The following is a 17,617-nucleotide window of genomic DNA, read 5'->3' on the forward strand; positions in this document are numbered from 1 at the left end:
GATTGGGGAGGCAGATTGGCTAGTTACCCTGCCACTAGCCAATGGCTATTGGTCAATGTTCTGTGGGCTCCACCATGATGTATTCATTTCATCCGCTCTGCCCATCCATGTTTACAGGTCATTTTACGGCATGATCCCAAAAATGAGGTATATCCAAATCTCAAGTGGATCACGTCATAGGAAACAGTGTTGATTGATTGCATTTGACAGTGATGTTTACATGCCATCAATATCGTTCATACTGTCATTCCTAGTGAGATGAACTCAAACCACAAATATTAGCATGATCGAAAACTTCTATGGCCCCACAAATATTTTAATTATGGGCATCCAATCCTCAAATTTACGGCCCATTTGAGTATTGGATACTGCTCATTTTTAGCACTATATCCTAAAATGATCTCACAAAATGGATGGACGGGGTGGATTTCACACAAACATCACGGTGGGCCCCACCTAGATTTCCAGTGTTGGATTTCCTGGGAAAGGCTTTCCCATGAAATCTGGCTCACAAATGCTGACGTGGTTTGGCCAGTGACGGTGCCACTAGCCGGGTGGCTAGTGGTCGGAGCTTTGTGGGCCCACCAGGATGTACGTGTTTCATCTACGTCATTCATCCATTTTTCCAGATCATTTAATAGATCATTGATATAAATGAGGCATATATAAATCTCAGGTGGACCTCAATAAAGGAAAACAATAGTGATTAAGCGCCCACCATAAAAAAATCTCTTAGTGACCACTGTAATGTTTATTTGACCTCAAACCTATTGATTAGGTCATACAGACCTGGATTGAAGGGAAAAACAAGTATCATGTTGATATTTGTGTCATCTCTTCATCAAGTTGTTTGTGACCTTTTCAATAGGTTGGATGACAAATAAACATTTCAGTGAAATTCATGGAGTTTTTAAAGGTAGGGATTCAATCACAATTGTTTCATATGGGTAAATGTGTCGAACTAATATATTTCAAACATTTCAGACGTTAGTTAACAAACAAGTTATTCTAGATTCACTATTAGTTTTCCGATTTCAGATTCAAACTTCGGATTTCAGATTTAACAAACAGGCCCTAAGTGTCTTCATGTTGAGAATCTTATCTGAGAGCGCCTTTTTGTAAAATGTCTTTTCTAAGAATATAAAAGAAAAAGAGGGGTGTGTGAAGCCCTAATGCCATTATTTTAAAATAGGAAAGCTTTGTGTTTTCTCTTCTTCATGTGATTTGAAGAATACTCCATATGATTTAGAGCTTGGGTGTGGTGTGATTCCATTCCCCATTCAACGGAGGTGCGAGGATTTAATCTATCATCTTCCTTCTTTCTTCCTTTCTATCTAAAAGAGGTATTTTTCTAAAAACTTCATCTCTCTTCTTCCCTTCCTATCCAAAATCATCCAAATCATCTTTTTCTTCAACTTTTCATCATCCAACTTCAACTGCAACTGAAATTAACCATTGAGGACTCCAAAATCCCTAACTTCCCTTCATCCAAAACCTGAATTCCCCTCTACCAATACCTAAATCCATCAATCCCCTTAACCAATTCACCCAATTTATTCCTAATTTCATCTTTTCCCCAAATTCTAAAAAAACCCTATTCCAAAATTCCCAATTCCCATGAACCCTAATTTTTCAATTTTCATATTTTCCCTTTCTAACCCTAATCATAGAACCTACAAGTCAGTCCCTTGAGTGTGGAACGTGCCCATGGTAAATAGGAAGTTCTATCCTTCCTTCCATCAAGCCTTGATTTATGTGATTTATTAGCATGTGGGCATGTGATTTAGGTTAAATCATATTACATTTCTTATTATTTACTCTTAATTACGTGGTGGGTTGGCATCTTTTGTAAATTAAATTACTTTATGGACTCTTTCATAATTTCCATGTTGCATGCTATGATTAAATCATGTGTCCTGCATCAAATTGGTATCAGAGACATAGGTTTAGTATAGGATTTTTGTGTTGCACTTAGGATAGAGTCTAATTAAGGGTAGAATTTACAAATAGGGTTGTTAGAACATATATTACATATAGAATCTATGTCTATCTTGCTGAATTTTGTTCTTAGTGTGGAATGTCCAATTGATGAATCTTCAGCTTGTGTTCTCCACATTACCATTGCAGAATTTTCAGCGTAGTAATCTTAGGTTGTCGCCTTGCTGAATTTTCAGTTTGTAGTTTTCATATTACACTTTTGCTGAATTTTCAACTTGATACTCTCATATTGCTATTATGCTGAATTTTTTGGGTAGTATTTCAAGTTAACTTGCTGAATTTTCAAATTAGTGTCTCTAGTGTGTCCAATTTGATAACTAGGTTAGTTTTGTCTTTGTCATAACATTATCCTAGGATCTAGGTTTTCTCCTAAGAGTTACCTTGTGTATGCCCACTTGTTCTATACATGGTTTTGGCCTACATCCCACTATAAATCTAGAACAGATTGCCGAGTCCCTTAATGCCATCAACAACCGTCTGAAGGCCATTGAAGCGCATGATAGGACCACCGTGACCAATGCACATGTCAATCAGCTTGAAGCATCCCTTCAGGCGAACCCCTACACTGGGGAAGATGTCCAATCACAAGTCGGGTATCAAATTGAATGAGTTGATACTGTGCCACTTGCAATTGTTAGCCGAGCCTTAACCCAGATTGTAGAAAGTGATGATTGGCACAAGAATTCAATTTTTCCACACGTATACCAAGTGTGGTGGCAAAAACTGCAAGGTGATCATTGATAGTGGCAGTTGCATCAATGTGGTCTCTGCCAGCTCCGTGAACCACTTAGGTATGCTAGTCGTTCCTCGCCCTCAGCCCTATCGAGTCTTATGGGTTGATGCATCTTCGATTCTCTTTTCTCAACGTTGTCCCATACCCATCTAGTTTGGTTCATATATAGACATGTTGTGGTGTAATGTTTTGCCTATGGATATAGGCCACATCATTTTGGGCAGGCCTTGGTTGTATGGGACTTAACACTATTCGATCGCTCGAATACGTGTTCGTTTCTGTATGAAGGCAAAAGGATTATCTTGAAGCCTCTCCTGCCCAAAAGCACCCCGAAAAAGGAAGAGGACATCAAGAAGCGTGGTATTGAAGATGTGACGAAACTCCAACTTGAGTCCCTTTCAATAGGTAATGCTAAGAAGTCTAAAAGATAGACTAAAACTAATTTGAAAGTATATGCCCACGTGGCAAATGAGATCACGCCTAGGGTTATTATGGAGATGCCACCTGAGGTTACACCCGAGGGTAGTGTAGAGTTACCACCTAAGGTGAGTCTGGTATTGGAGGAGTCTACTGTTGTTATTCCAGAGGACATACAGGATGAGCTTACACCTGTGTGGGACATTCACGTGTTGACTCTACCAAACCTTCGTCACAATCAAATGAGTCCTGGGGAGGAAGTGGATCTGGAAAGACAAGTAGATGAGCATAAGACCCTTATAGATTGCATCCATGTCAGTGTTCCATAGGCCTTTAGAGTCTGCACATGCATCTACACGACATATGCATGACTTGCATGTGGAGATTAGAAAAGGAATCGATATAAGTAATGAAACATACAATATGATTGCTGACTCAAATCATAGGTTAAAAGAGTTTGTTGTGGGTGATGAAGTCAAGATTAGAATATGTACAGAAAGGTTTCCAAAGGGAACCATAAAAAAATTACAAGCTCGTAGCATTGGACCATATAAAATCTTGAAAAGATTGGGTCTGAATACTTGATAGATCTTTCACCTAACATGGGTATCAGTTCCACATTTAACGTGGAAGATCTTGTACGGTTTCATGGACCTTCCCTTAACCCTCACATGAACTTTGATGATGATGCCCATGACATGTCCCATAACCCATGGCCATTGCCTGACCTCTCTTCTCCACCTTTACCACTTGTACCACCTATACCTACGAGAAGAGAGGAGATAGAGGATATCTTAGATGAAGAAGCGGTTTTCGCACGATATGGAGGTTACTAGGAGTACCTCGTCAAGTGAAGGGCGGGCCAAAGTCAGGTAGAAAGTGAATCACAGAGGCAAAGCTTTAGCGGTGAGATCCAGATTTCTTCGAGCATCATCGCAGCTTTATTTTGCAAAAGGCGAAATCTTCTCAGCCAAGGGGAATTGATGAGGACATTTGAGCACCATACCGGAGGAGGGTTGAGTCAGTCTCCCTATGGCCAGACGACCATTTCATGGGGCGGACTTGGCTCAATTCACATTCCTAGCCACGTTGAAAACCCCACCTGCATGTCCGTGCATGTTTGAAGACCCTACACTGGAAAGATGCACGTGGGTTGCATATAGGAGCTTGATTGACACATCAGACCGTTGGATCGGGTGGGCACGATGATCAGACCATTGGATCATCATTATCAAACATCTTGAACGTATACCCTCATGGGCCACAAATTAGTCTAGTCGTTTAGATTGTTTACATGCTTCATTATTTTTGGTATAGCTTATATTTGTATTGAGATTAGGGAGTTAGGAACAACTTTTAATTTATTTTCTTTATATTGAGAATCTTATTTGAGAGCGCCTTTTGTAAAAGATCTTTTCTGAAACTATAAAAGAGAAAGAGGGGTGTGTGGAGCCATAATGGCATTATTTTTTTTTAAAAAAAAGTAGTGTTTTCTCTTCTTCATGTAATTTGAGGAATACTCCATGTGATTTGGAGCTTGGGTGTGGTGTGATTCCATTCCCCATTCAACGGAGGTGCAAGGCTTCCATCTATCATCTTCCATCTCTCTTCCTTTCTATCTAAAAGAGGTATTTCCCAAAAACTTCATCTCTCTTCTTCCTTTCTATCCAAAACCATCCAAATCATCCAGCTTCAACCCCAATAGAAATTAACCATTGAGGACCCCAAAATCCCTAACTTCCCTTCATCCAAAACCTTAATCCCCCTCTACTAACACCTAAATCCATCAATCCCCTTAACCAATTCATCCAATTTATTCCCAATTTCATCTTTTCCCCAAATTCTTTAAAATCCTAATTCTAAAATTCCCAATCCCTATAAATCCTAAAATTTCAATTTTCATATTTTCTCCTTTATAACCCTAATCATAGAACCTACAAGTCAGTCCCTTGAGTGTGGAACGTGCATATGCTAAATTGAAAGTTCTATCCTTCCATCGAGAAGGTGTTCCGTTGCAGTATTGGTGGGCGTAATGGTGCCCACTGTTAACGATATGGTACGCCCCATATCGGCCGATATAGGTCTTGTAACGGTGCGAATTTTTTTCCGTCAAAAAATTATGAAAAAATATCCATTAAATCCAGAATATTCTAAATATTCCAAATATGCATTCGTTTATAATTTGGAACATGTTTATGGTGGTGTAATGGTCCACTCTTTGGTGAGAAGTTGTATCGGACTATCTGATCAATTTATGAACTAGACAACTTGGTTTGACTGCAAAACTCATATATTTAATTTTCTAACTATCTAATATCAATGATAAATATAATAGAATGAATGTAATATCAAATTATCTTACATGTGTAGGTGTTTGCAATTATTTTTCATAATTTATTCTATATTTAGTTATTAACATACCTGAGGAGGAGTGAGGTTTTTCATAATTTATTCTATATTTAGTTATTAACATACCTGAGGAGGAGTGAGGTCTCTACTCCAGAGTCTAGACTAGAGTACATGTCAGAGACTTCTCATCCTATCCTGTGGCTGTGATACCTGTCTTGTCATCCTCAAGTCAAGAATATATAATAAAAAAAATAGTAGTGTTTAATATACTCTCCTGCAACTTGATTAAGGATTACTTGATTGGTTGTCAGGGGAATTATTTTAAATACAAGTTCGGCAGTGTCAAGTGTGTGCTTGTTTGGTGAATATGTGGGTAATGGACTAATTGGTATATAGCTATAGTATTGCTGCAATACTTACCTTAATACAAATATATACTTGCAGTTACCTTGATAAAATTCACAAGTCACCACCAAAATGAAAATATACTTTTTTGTGGTTGCTTGACCTCTACATCATAGTCATCGTCATCATCGAGCTGCGGCTGTCCAATAGGTGGAGGTGCTACATATCTATAATATCCAGTGCCAGAAGGAAATACTAAGTCAACGAAACCAGAGGATGACTGATCCTGACTAGGCAACGACTCCAACCTCCACCAGTGCCGGTAGAATAGCCATACTGGTGCCCGTACTCAGACTGTTGAGAATCTTGAGATTGAGAGTGTCTGTGATGAGTAACTTGGATTTGGATCTGTATATTTATAATCATATGGATATGGATCGGGAGGACTACTCTAACACGAATGTGATGGAACAGGCTTAGTATAAGTATAACCGTTATAATCCAATTGGCCATAAGAATATCCATCATAATGCCCAAGACCATGTGCCTGTTGATGTTCCGGACCTCCTGGACCCAGTGCACCACTAGACCTACCCTCCTGCTGGATGTATCGTGACTCAGTACACTCATAAGTCCGACCTCGTGTACTACCTTGTCGATGTTCATTGACTTCGCGATCTATAGATGGTTGTATGGTGTGCTGAGTAACACCAGAAGTGCTAGCACCAGGGGCAGGGGCGTCATCACCATCATCCGACTCGGTCCGGCTGCTACTACTGCTTGTACTCTTCCATTGATCTTGAGCCGTACTTTGCATGAAAGCTACCCCTTTCTGGGTCCAACACAGCTGCACGACTCTCTTGTTGCATTGTGCATATTAGTGGGTCATCAATTTCCAATTCTTCACTATCCTCTAAAATTTGTTTTTCCCTTGCTTCCAACTAAGGTAGAAGTGGGTCCTCCTCATCATAAATATTGTCCAAGTTTATTGGACAATAGTCTGTGTCATCGGCGCCTGTAATGCTCCTATGATGCATCGCATTCTTAGCCTCATGTTGTAGTGTATGAAGGCAAGTCTATCTAACGTCCTCATCTGTGATCTATTCCTATTCTTTGAATGAATATGTGAAAAACAACTCCAATTCCTTTCGCAGTTAGAAGATGTTATCTGGCTCAAAACTTTTATTGCAATTTTTTGAAGAGCCTTCGTACTCTCTCCGAAATTCATCCACCATTCGGCCGATTGCAACCTAGATATTGCATGTTTTGCAAGAGTCTCCAAAGCTACCCAGGCGATTTCCAAATGTATCTAATTCATTCAACGCCTTTATTTGCATATCTAAGTCAGGCTCCAATCTCTTTATCACATTCTTTAGCCCGACACGAACTTCATTATCCACAGGAAATGATTGGGCATATCTGCAACTAGAATTTAGGTAGTAACCTGCTACATGAAGATCGTGATGGAGTTGTCTTGTCCATCTCTTGTCGATCATCTTCGAATAAGACTCCCAGCTTCTACAATCACATTGAATTGCCAACTTCGCCTTATCCATGGCATCGTATAAGAAGCCCATGATAGGTGCTTCGTCAGTTTCAACAAGATAGAGTACTCTAATTAGTGGCTCCATCACCTTTACGATCGACTTGACCCTCTTCCAATATTTGTTATCCTGTATGGTGTTCACAACTTCAACCAGTGTCCCTAATGTCTTCTACGCCCATGTTTTATGTTGAGCCAATCTCGAGAAGCGAACATCTCACTCAACTCTCCCCTATGCTGGTGTAAACTCTCTAATGCTATAAAGTTTGTTGCGAATCTAGTCACTATAGGCCTTAGCAACTCTCGTCCCTTCATGAACTTCCTCATTATTGCGACTACTTGATTATGGTTGTAAATAAACGTCATCACTTCTCTTGCCCTTTCGAGCATTTCCTTGACACTCCTTTTCTTCCCAATATCTTCCAATATGAGATTAATACAGTGGGCAGCACATGGTGACCAAAAAATATGTAGTCTCTTGTTCATCAACTTATGTCCTACAAGCTTATATAATGCTGCATTATCTGTCATAATCTGCACCACATTCTCCTCTCCAATCTCATCCATAACTTTATCCATTAGTCCAAAAATATAATCGGAATTTTTTGTAACGGCTGAGGCATCAATTGACTTGTGGTATACAGTTCCCAAGTGGCAGTACACCTTAAAGTTGATCATGCTGCGTCTGGTTGGGCCAGTCCAACCATCGCATATGATCGTGCATCATTCGACATGCCATACAGGTTTAAAGGTAGCCACGTATGCTTTCACATCCGCATACTCTGCATCTATCAATTTCCCCCTAATCTCCCTAGCCGTGGGAGCTTTAATTCCTTCACATGCTTCTACTGCTGCATCAATTACCACCTGCCAATATGGAGAATTGGCTGCGTTAGGAGATATATTGGCATGTATAAATAACTTTGTTGCTGCCCTACCTAGCATCTCAACGAAAGTTCTGCTCCATATTTGTTTTATCTTCTTTTGTTTAGTTGATTCTTTCCTAAATAGGATTGGATCAATAGAGGGTCTCCTGGGCTTATTTACTTCTTCCTTCAAATGTATAGGGGCATCACGTGAAGATGCCTCTCGTCGGCTCCCAAACATACGTCATAACCCACCAAACCTACCCCCACCCCTACTTGCAGAAGTAATCCTACTCCCACTGCACCCCCTGTATCATGTATCGACCCACTTGCGCCAAACATGCGTCAACGTTTTTCCTCTACACGAGTAAGACACAAGTTCTCTCTATTAGCTATAGTTAATTCCCGATTTGAATCTTCGTCAAAATCAATAATATCTTCATCATGAACGCCCAAATATTCAGGACCAAACACCTACTGTCGGGGCCACATCCAAAATCTCATATTTCTTCTTCTATCCAGCAGCACGTTTAGCCTTCGACTCATCCAAACTGGCTTGCATTAAAATCATTCTTTTTTGGTACTCTACTACATCCCGCAACTTGACCCTTTCGATGTGCCAAATGTTGTTTGAGACGCGTAATTCCACTAGTTATTAGTCTCTCACAATAGTTGCACTTCATTTGGTGCCTAGTACCACCAACCCTCTGACATGTTGCCATCAAATATCCTAACTTACTTATTGGCCAGACCCAGACATTTCCTTGGGTAGATATGACCTATGTCTATGTGAGATTGTGAGTCTACTCGATTCTCTAAATTTATATACAGTTTTTACTTTTTATACGAGAATGAATTAATTAATTTAAATCTTAAAACCTAATGTAAATAGATTAATAACAGAAAGTTCGAACTTCTGAATCTAATCAATATAGATGATTTTATGTTCTAAACCCTAAGAAGTTCCAAAACCTGTCCAAAATAAGAAAATATAAACAAAAAGAAGAAAAAAGAAGAAGTAAAAAAATAATATATATATATATATATATATATATATATATATATATATATATATATATATATATATATATATATATATATAACACATAATATTCTACCATTAAAACAGCAATACATTGAATAAAAATGATTTTTTGTAATTTTTAAAAATTGGCCGAAAATAGAAAAAAATTTAAAAATATATAAAATCACCACCATAATCTGCTAAATGAACATTAATATGTTATACTATGATTAACACATCATATTCTACCATTAAACAACAATACATTGAATAAAAAATGATTTTTCGTAATTTTTAAAAATTGGCCGAAAATGGTCCAAAAATAGAAAAAAATTAAAAAATATATAAAATTACTACCATAATCTGTTAAATGAACATTAATATGTTCTACTATGATTAACACATAATATTCTACCATTAAAATAACAATACATTGAATAAAAAGCATAAATACCTATTTTTGAAGAATTTTTGGAAAATGGCCCACGAAGCTTTGAATAAAGAAAATTCTTAATATAACTTGTTTTTATCCTTAATTTTAAGCTAAGGGTGGTCGGAATTTGCTATAGAATGGTTTAAGAATAATTTGGAAGAGAAACGTATCAACAAATGTGAAAAATCAGAGCTTAAAAAGCAAAAAAAAAGGGGGCGGTAACGGTTGTTGCGGGGTCATAACGGCCGTTACGGTTACAAAAATTGGGGGGTTTACAACCTTGTAACACGTAACGGTCATGGCCATTACTGTTACGTATTGGCTGATATGTAACCGATTCCGTACACCCTTCGAGCCTAATTTAAATTGATTCATATGATTTCTTAGCATGCAGACATGTGATTTAGGTTAAATCAGATTTTATTTCTTATTGTTTACTCTTAATTACGTGGTGGGTTAGCATCTTTTGTTAATTGAATTACTTTATGGACTCTTTCATAATCTCCATGTTGCATTCTATGATTAAATCATGTGTCCTGCATCACATTCCGTACTTCTCTAATGAAGGGAGATCTTTACATAGCCCTCCTCTTCTGAGTCCCCTCTTCCAAGTTAGGGGGAGCATATGCAATCTACCTATATACCCCTTCCCGTCTCGTCTTGATGATGCTCCCACTCCTTTTATGTCAAAGCCCATTCTTGTGTATCATCGACGGTCTAAATCCACCACTGCTTAGTCGCCCCTCTTCTAATCTGCTTTTGCTGGTGGCTCAGGTATAAACTCTCTACCTCCGGATGATCTTCACTAAGTATCCCATTAGAAATTTTGTTTCATATTACCATCTTTCACCTTCATTCTAGTCTTTTACAGCTTCCATATCCTCCATGGTTACCCCGTGTAACTTGAAGGAAGCTATGGGTAGTCTTGACTGGACTATGGCTATAATGGTTGAAATGCAGGTATTGGAAAAGAACAATAATTGGGAACTAGTTCCCTTACCTGAAGGCAAATAGCTTGGCAACTCTACTGGAACTTGATAGCAGAATCTAGATTCTACACACTCAGCAGCATCCTTTCAAAAAGGATAGAGCCTTGTGTGCGACTGGATAGGGCGTTCTGATAACAGCAGTTCCACATAAAGAAGACAAGGCCTTTAAACCATTGTTGCCAAGTTCTAGAATTGGTAGGGAATGGAGATGGCAATAGAGAGAGAGAGAGAGATGAACATGTTTTTTTTTTTTTATAGAAGACACATGAGTATATAATTTAAATATGAAGTATCACGAGAATTTGAATAAAAAAAATGTCTTCAGTTATCAGAGATATTTCTTTTTGTGAACCCCATGCATTTTTTTGAAAGGTAACAAAAAATTTATTCACAAAAGGTCGAGAAGGCACAAGCAGTGTTCGAATATCGATACTATCGGCCGATATATTGTCCGATATTATCGTTATCGCACCCCTGCGAGACGATACACTCGCGATAACCCCTGGAAGATACCAAAAAACCCAAAATCTAGATATCGGCCGATATATCGTCGATATTTCAACGATATCGCGCGATTTTCTCTCCATTATTGTCGGACATCGACTTCGTCATCCGAAAAAATTGAGGAAAAAAAATTAGAGGGTGGATTTCGGTACCTGTAGAAGAGATCTCCATGATCGGAAGCTTCCATTTGGTGGGCCATTTGAATTGAAGCGTTGTTCCTAGGTTATCGCAAATAAAATCTCCGATTTGGGAGAAATCCAAAGATATCCTCTCTGCTTAAAAACTAAAGGTCGTTTGAGCCTTTTTTATCCAAAACGAGTGCCGCACACCACCGAGCTAACTGTGTTGACGTCACTAAGTTCTGGGGGTCCCATCATGAGGTATGTGTTATATCTAAACCGTTCGTCCAATTGGCGAACTCTTCATAAGGCTTTAGTCGAAAAATAAGACAGATCCAAAGATCAACTGGACCACACTGCAAACAGCAGTGGTAGATTGAACGTCTACCATTGAAACCCTTTGGGTGGTCATGGAAGTTTTGGATCAATATGATATTTATTTTTCCTCTTCATCCAGGTCCGTGTGACCTAATTAACAGATTGGATGGAAAATAAACATTATGGTGGGCCGTACGAATGTATTAATGGTGAGAATCAGTCCCCCACTGCTATTTGTGGTGTGGTCCACTTGAGCTTTGGATATGACTCATTTTTGGGTTCATGATCTAAAATGATCTCTCCAAATGCATGAACGGTGTAGATATAATAAATACATTATTGTGGGGCCATGTAACTTTGAAAATTTTGTATAACTTGAGCTCGTGGAGCGTCAGCGCCGTCACGAATTTCCTGCCAAAGCCTTCCGCCGAAAGTTCCTGCTCTTGAAACCTTAGTGGGGCCTACTATGATGTTTGTGAGGAATCCACTCCGTCCATCCGTTTGGTGAGATCATTTTAGGACATTGAGTAAAAAATGAGTAGGATCTAATACTCAAGTGTGCCAAAAATGTGATGATTGAACATCCACACTTGAAATATTCGTGGGGCCACATAAATTTTAAATCAGACTAGAATTTGTATTTTCAATTCATCCGTGTAGGAATAACGTTATGAACGGTATGGATGGCATGTTAACATCACTGTCGACCCAGGGAGGTTTCAACGGTAGGAATTTTCCTACCCACCTTTTCCTTTAGTGCGGCCCACTTTAGTCTTGCATCCTGCTCATTTTTGCTCTCAAGTACTAAAATGATCTCAAAAAACGAATGGATGGGGTGGATTTCTTACAAACATCACAATGGGCCCCACCTAGGTTTCGAGCGAAGGAACTTGGCAGGAAATCTGCGTACGATTAGCGCCCCACCCCCAGTGTGGTGGGAAGTGGATCCCCTAGTTAGCAGTGTACTTTGTAAACTTTGTGGGCCCACTATAATTCATGTATTTTATCCACTCCATCCATCCATTTTACCAGATAATTTTATGGTTTGAATGAAGAGAAAAAACTATTATTAGCTTGATCCAAAACTTTTGTGGCCCACTAATGGTCAATCACCATTGTTTCCTATGGTATGGTCTCCCTAATTATTGGATCTGTTTTATTTTTTGGATAATGTCCTGAAATGATATGGAAAAACAGATGGACGGGGTTGATACTGAATATAGTTATCTTAGTTCAATTGGACAACGCATAGCTTAGGACCCTATACAAAGGAAATCTATTATGTACACTTCTTTTATGAAACTTTATGATTTAAAAGTGTGTATTAAGGGCCTTTTTAACAATCCCCAAAGTTTCATTAAAAAATTCAACCATTTTCCCAAGGTTTCCCCATGTTTCCCAAAAAGTGCAATAAACTATGCGATACAAACGATATATCCCGTGCGATAACCGATACGTATCTGTATCCCACGGGTGCGATACATTGTGCAATACCGATATTTTGAACACTGGGTGCAAAAACTATATAGAGAACAGGGCAAGAGGCCATTCAATAACCAAACCCCTTGTTCTCAAAACAATCCACCTCGGAAAGTGACTTAAGTTTCAAAAGCATGTGACGTTCCTTTCTTCCCAAACCACTCAAAGGCCCGCTAAAAGACACAGACGCCATATACCTTTTGGATCCTTTCTAACCTCCACCCCACGTGATGCGGGACAATTAACTACTTGCACTAAAAGCCCGAACTGATAGAGCATGGCGAATTAATCCATTTATCTCATAACCCAGGCCCCACATCTCATGAGTTAAGACCTCGGTCGAACCCTCCTCATGGGCCCCACATCACATGGGTACCGCCTCACACGATCCACCCGCCTCATACAAGCCGCCCACCCCAAGTGTGCCCCTGCATCCCATAGGCCACCCCACTCGAGCCCGGTGTGAAAATGGCCCTACATTACCATGCCAACTCATAATGAATATATCAATAGAACTCGATGAAGCCCAAGAGATTTTAAACTTGGGTAAGATGTTATTCCACAGATTACTAACAGTCGAGCAATGGAGGAAAAGATGATCCATCGACTCCAACTTGGCCATACACATCAAACAAATATTTGGATGAGTCATTCCCCATTTCTGGAGGTTATCCAAAGTTAGCACCCTTCCCCCTTTCAACCAGCCAAGCGAACGCTGCTATCTTAGGAGGAGCACCATAGGAACAAAAATATTTTGTAGCTTTAAAATCCATCCCCGAGAATGAAGAATCTTAGGAATAGACAGTGAAACATCCAAATTTATCCGTTTACCAACTCATATTGTCTTTTTCTCCATTGACTAGGTGGCATATATTGATATGGTTAAGCAAAGAAGCCCTTTCCACCACCTCCTCATCCATAAGGAATAGCTGGCAAGGGGGAGACCATATCACGGAGTCACCACACACCAAAAAGCAGCGCACCACATTTACTACAAATGAATAATTCTTCTCAATTTTCAAATTTCAACTTCATCATCATCATCTAAGCCTTATCACAACTAATTGGGGTCAACTACATGAATCCTATTCCGCAATTCCACTCCTTCAAGGATTATATCCTTAGTTAAATAATAGGTCCTTAAGTCTTTTCTTACCACCACCACCCACGTCCTTTTGGGCCTTTCCCTTGCCCTTTTAGAACCTTCAACTTGAACCAACTCACTCCTAACCAGTGTTCGGAGATCGATGTTATGGAAACATTGGGAAGAATGTGGAATTTTTAAGTGAAACTTCAATAAATGTTAAAAGACACATGTTTACACATGTAGGAATCAAAATATTACAAAAAACAACTATACATAATAAGTTTTCATTTTACAAGGGCCTAACCATGTGTTGTAAAAAAAAAAAATTCCATATAAAATAAAAATATAAGACTTGTAATCAACTGCAAAAATCCTAGCCACTAGATTCATATCTATGCTGGGCCACCTCATATCTAGAGAGCAAGGGGCATTTGTGGAAGGGAGACAGATCTTGGATAGCTTGTTGATCGCAAACAAACTCATCAATTCATGACATAAAGCAGGGACTCCTGAAGTAGTATGCAAACTAGATTTAGAAAAATCTTATGAGCATGTAAACTGGGCTTTCTTAGACTACTTGTTGCGTCGCATGGGTTGCGGAATGAAGTGGAGAAGTTGGATCAGAGAATGTGTAAGTTCACCAAATTCTCTATTATCATCAATGGATCTCCCCATGGCTTTTTCAAGCCCTCTAGAGGATCGAAGCAAGGAGTCCCAATCTCTCCCTTCCTTTTTGTTGTTGTGATAGAAGCACTTCACAGGATGTTGCCAAACGGTGTGAGAAAAGGTTTGTTCTCCAGCTTTAGCATGGATAGAGGTGACTTCCAAGTGTTGCACCTCTAGTTCGCGGACAATAGAATCTTATTTTGTGAGACCAATGTATCCTAGATCAACAACCTTTGGAAAGCCATCTTTTGCTTCGAAATAGTATCCTGTTTGTCAGTGAACCTCTAGTCCTCTACAAATCCAAGGTGTTGGGGATTGGTTTGGTAAAGGAAGAGGTGGAGTCCTTGGCATGTGTGTTTGGGTGCAAAGCAAGTTCGCTCCCTTCTACCTATTTGGGCCTTCCTCATGTATAGGGAAGATCAAAAAACTGTTGTGGGATCTGGTGCTTGAACAGTTCAAGAGGAAGCTATCGGTGTGGAAAAGAAGGTACTTATCCTTGGGCAGAAAAATTACACTCATCAAAGCAACCCCTTCTAACCTTCCATTATATTTCATATCCCTATTTAAGTGCCTGAAAAGTGCTCTCTAGACTGGAAAAGCTTTGAAGGGATTTTCTATGGCAGGAGAGGAAGGAGAGGGAAAGGAAGAGGAAGAAAGGATTAGGGGAAGGACTGAAGGAGAAGAGGATGTAGAGCTAACCAAAACCTTGCTCTGATACAATGTTTAAATCCATGTAAAAGTATAAAGAAGAAAAGAAAAATGGAGAAGTCAGAAGAGAGAGAAAAAAAAAAAAAAAAGAGGATGTGAGAGAGATCCTCCCACACAACTAAAGCTCTTAGTTGTATTAATTTAAACCTAAAAAATTTACGGCACATCGAATGAGTAGAGAAGATAAATGGTGTACACGCCCATGTTCTTTCCAACTACCTTGGCAACTATCCCATAAATCAAGTAGCAGAACTACCACATTTTTCCATCTCATAACCAAAAAAAATAAAATGTAATAGGCAGAATTTAACCAGAACCATGGTAACGATTTTTGTAGTGCCATGTTGTGAGAAAGAGAACAATAATCGTGTTGGACACATGTATAGGAGCACATAGCAACATGGCTAATGGAAAATACCCTTAATTTGTCCTTTCTTTTTTGTTTTTATCTTTTGCCATTCTTTACCATTTATCTAATTCCTCGAGTGGGCTTTCCTATATAATGCGCAGTTTTACAGACTAAAATATATTATATATCATTATATGGTATGACGTCTTTGCACGAGTTGCCTCTACATGTTGTCAGCAAATGGTCTCTGATCCCAACTTCTTAGCACCATCATACCATGCCCAGCTAACACTAAATAAATTAAGTAATATTCGAGTTTAACAAATCATTCTTCATATTCAAGACTTCACATTCGGTATCTTTTCCAATTGGCGTTCAAATTTGTATCCAGAATAATTTCTTTTGGCATCTGAATCAAACCGTAAATCATGTGATTAAAACAACAATTACAAATTAATAAAATTTTAAAAAAAAATAGTAAATAAAGTCAAAATCAGATAAAATCTCCATTGTTGAAAAAATGCAAATCTAGACAAACCCAACAACGAATTTTCGCAGATAGTCAAAATCACATAAAATCTCTGCAGTGTTGAAAAAAATGCAAATCTAGAAAACCCAATCACGAGTTTCTGTAAATAATCAACCAACGCAATCCCATCGGTTCTCTAAACAGATATAAACAACGACAGAACTATTCTGTATAAATCCAACAAACAAGTAAAAATTCAGAGAGAAACTCAAGAAGAGTAGTGGTATGAAAGGGTACGAACCATTCCATCTTCCACCTCGTCGGGCCCACCAGAACCCGAACCCAACCTCGCCCGCTGCATAGCTTTGTATGCCTGATTTTTCCCCATTCTGGAAGAAATTCAGCTGAAAATGAAGAGAATCGAAAGAGGAGGAACAGGAAAAGATCGATAGATGCAGAGAGAGAGGATATATGAATCAAGGTCCTTTTGAGTCTGTTTTCTACTTTTGTTCGATGGATTTCGAAAAACCCATCAGATGGCCGAGAGCATTAACGGTCGGGATTGCATCAAAGGGTCGAGAAAGGGCGGGAAATCCGTTGGATTTTGAATGGAATGGGGTTCGATGGAAAGAGGAAGAGAAAAAGGGGGGGCTTGCAGGTATTTGGGAGAACGAGGGAGTTGTGCGCCACGAAGAAAATGCGTTGAGCACAGGAGATGATCCGGCGATTCGCGCGAGGAAAGGTTGAGTAGGTTTTTAGCGGGCCACGTGCGAAACGTGACAAAAGTGTTCAGAACTAGGGCCGTCGAAATAGATTAGCAGAAACCACATGATGGTTGCTGATCTGGACGTCTTACTGCAATTGTCTATATTCCTCGTAGACGTGTGGCCCACCTGATGATCGGAATAGTTCCATATGGGAGCGGATTAGGTGTTACCCTTACCGTGGGGTCCAACTTGATGATGTGCTGTACATCCACTCCGTCCATCCGTTTTTTCAACCCATTTCAGGATGTTATCCCAAAAATTAAGTAAATCCAAATACCAGATGGACCACACCACAGGAAACAGTGGTGAATGAACGCCTTACCATTTCCGTGATGTTTATTTGCCATCCAACCTTTTGATAAAAGGAAGATACAAGTATCACCTTGATCCAAAAATTTTGTGGCCACAGAAAGTTTTGAACGGTCATTCACCATTATTTCAGTTTTGTGATCCA

General features: G+C 39.2%; 1 protein-coding gene across 1 annotated transcript in view; it reads right to left on the reverse strand.

The window, feature by feature from the left end:
- LOC131240219 (uncharacterized) overlaps positions 1-17,114 on the reverse strand; it is a 56,524-nt gene extending 39,410 nt beyond the window's left edge. The window contains exon 1 of the mRNA XM_058238344.1: positions 16,698-17,114. Within this exon, the coding sequence (XP_058094327.1) occupies positions 16,698-16,784 (87 nt within the window). The 5' untranslated portion in view covers positions 16,785-17,114. The remainder of the gene's footprint in view (positions 1-16,697) is intronic.
- Between the last annotated feature and the right edge of the window lie 503 nt (positions 17,115-17,617).

This window comes from Magnolia sinica, chromosome 3 (assembly GCF_029962835.1).
Source record: "Magnolia sinica isolate HGM2019 chromosome 3, MsV1, whole genome shotgun sequence".
NCBI lineage: Eukaryota > Viridiplantae > Streptophyta > Magnoliopsida > Magnoliales > Magnoliaceae > Magnolia > Magnolia sinica.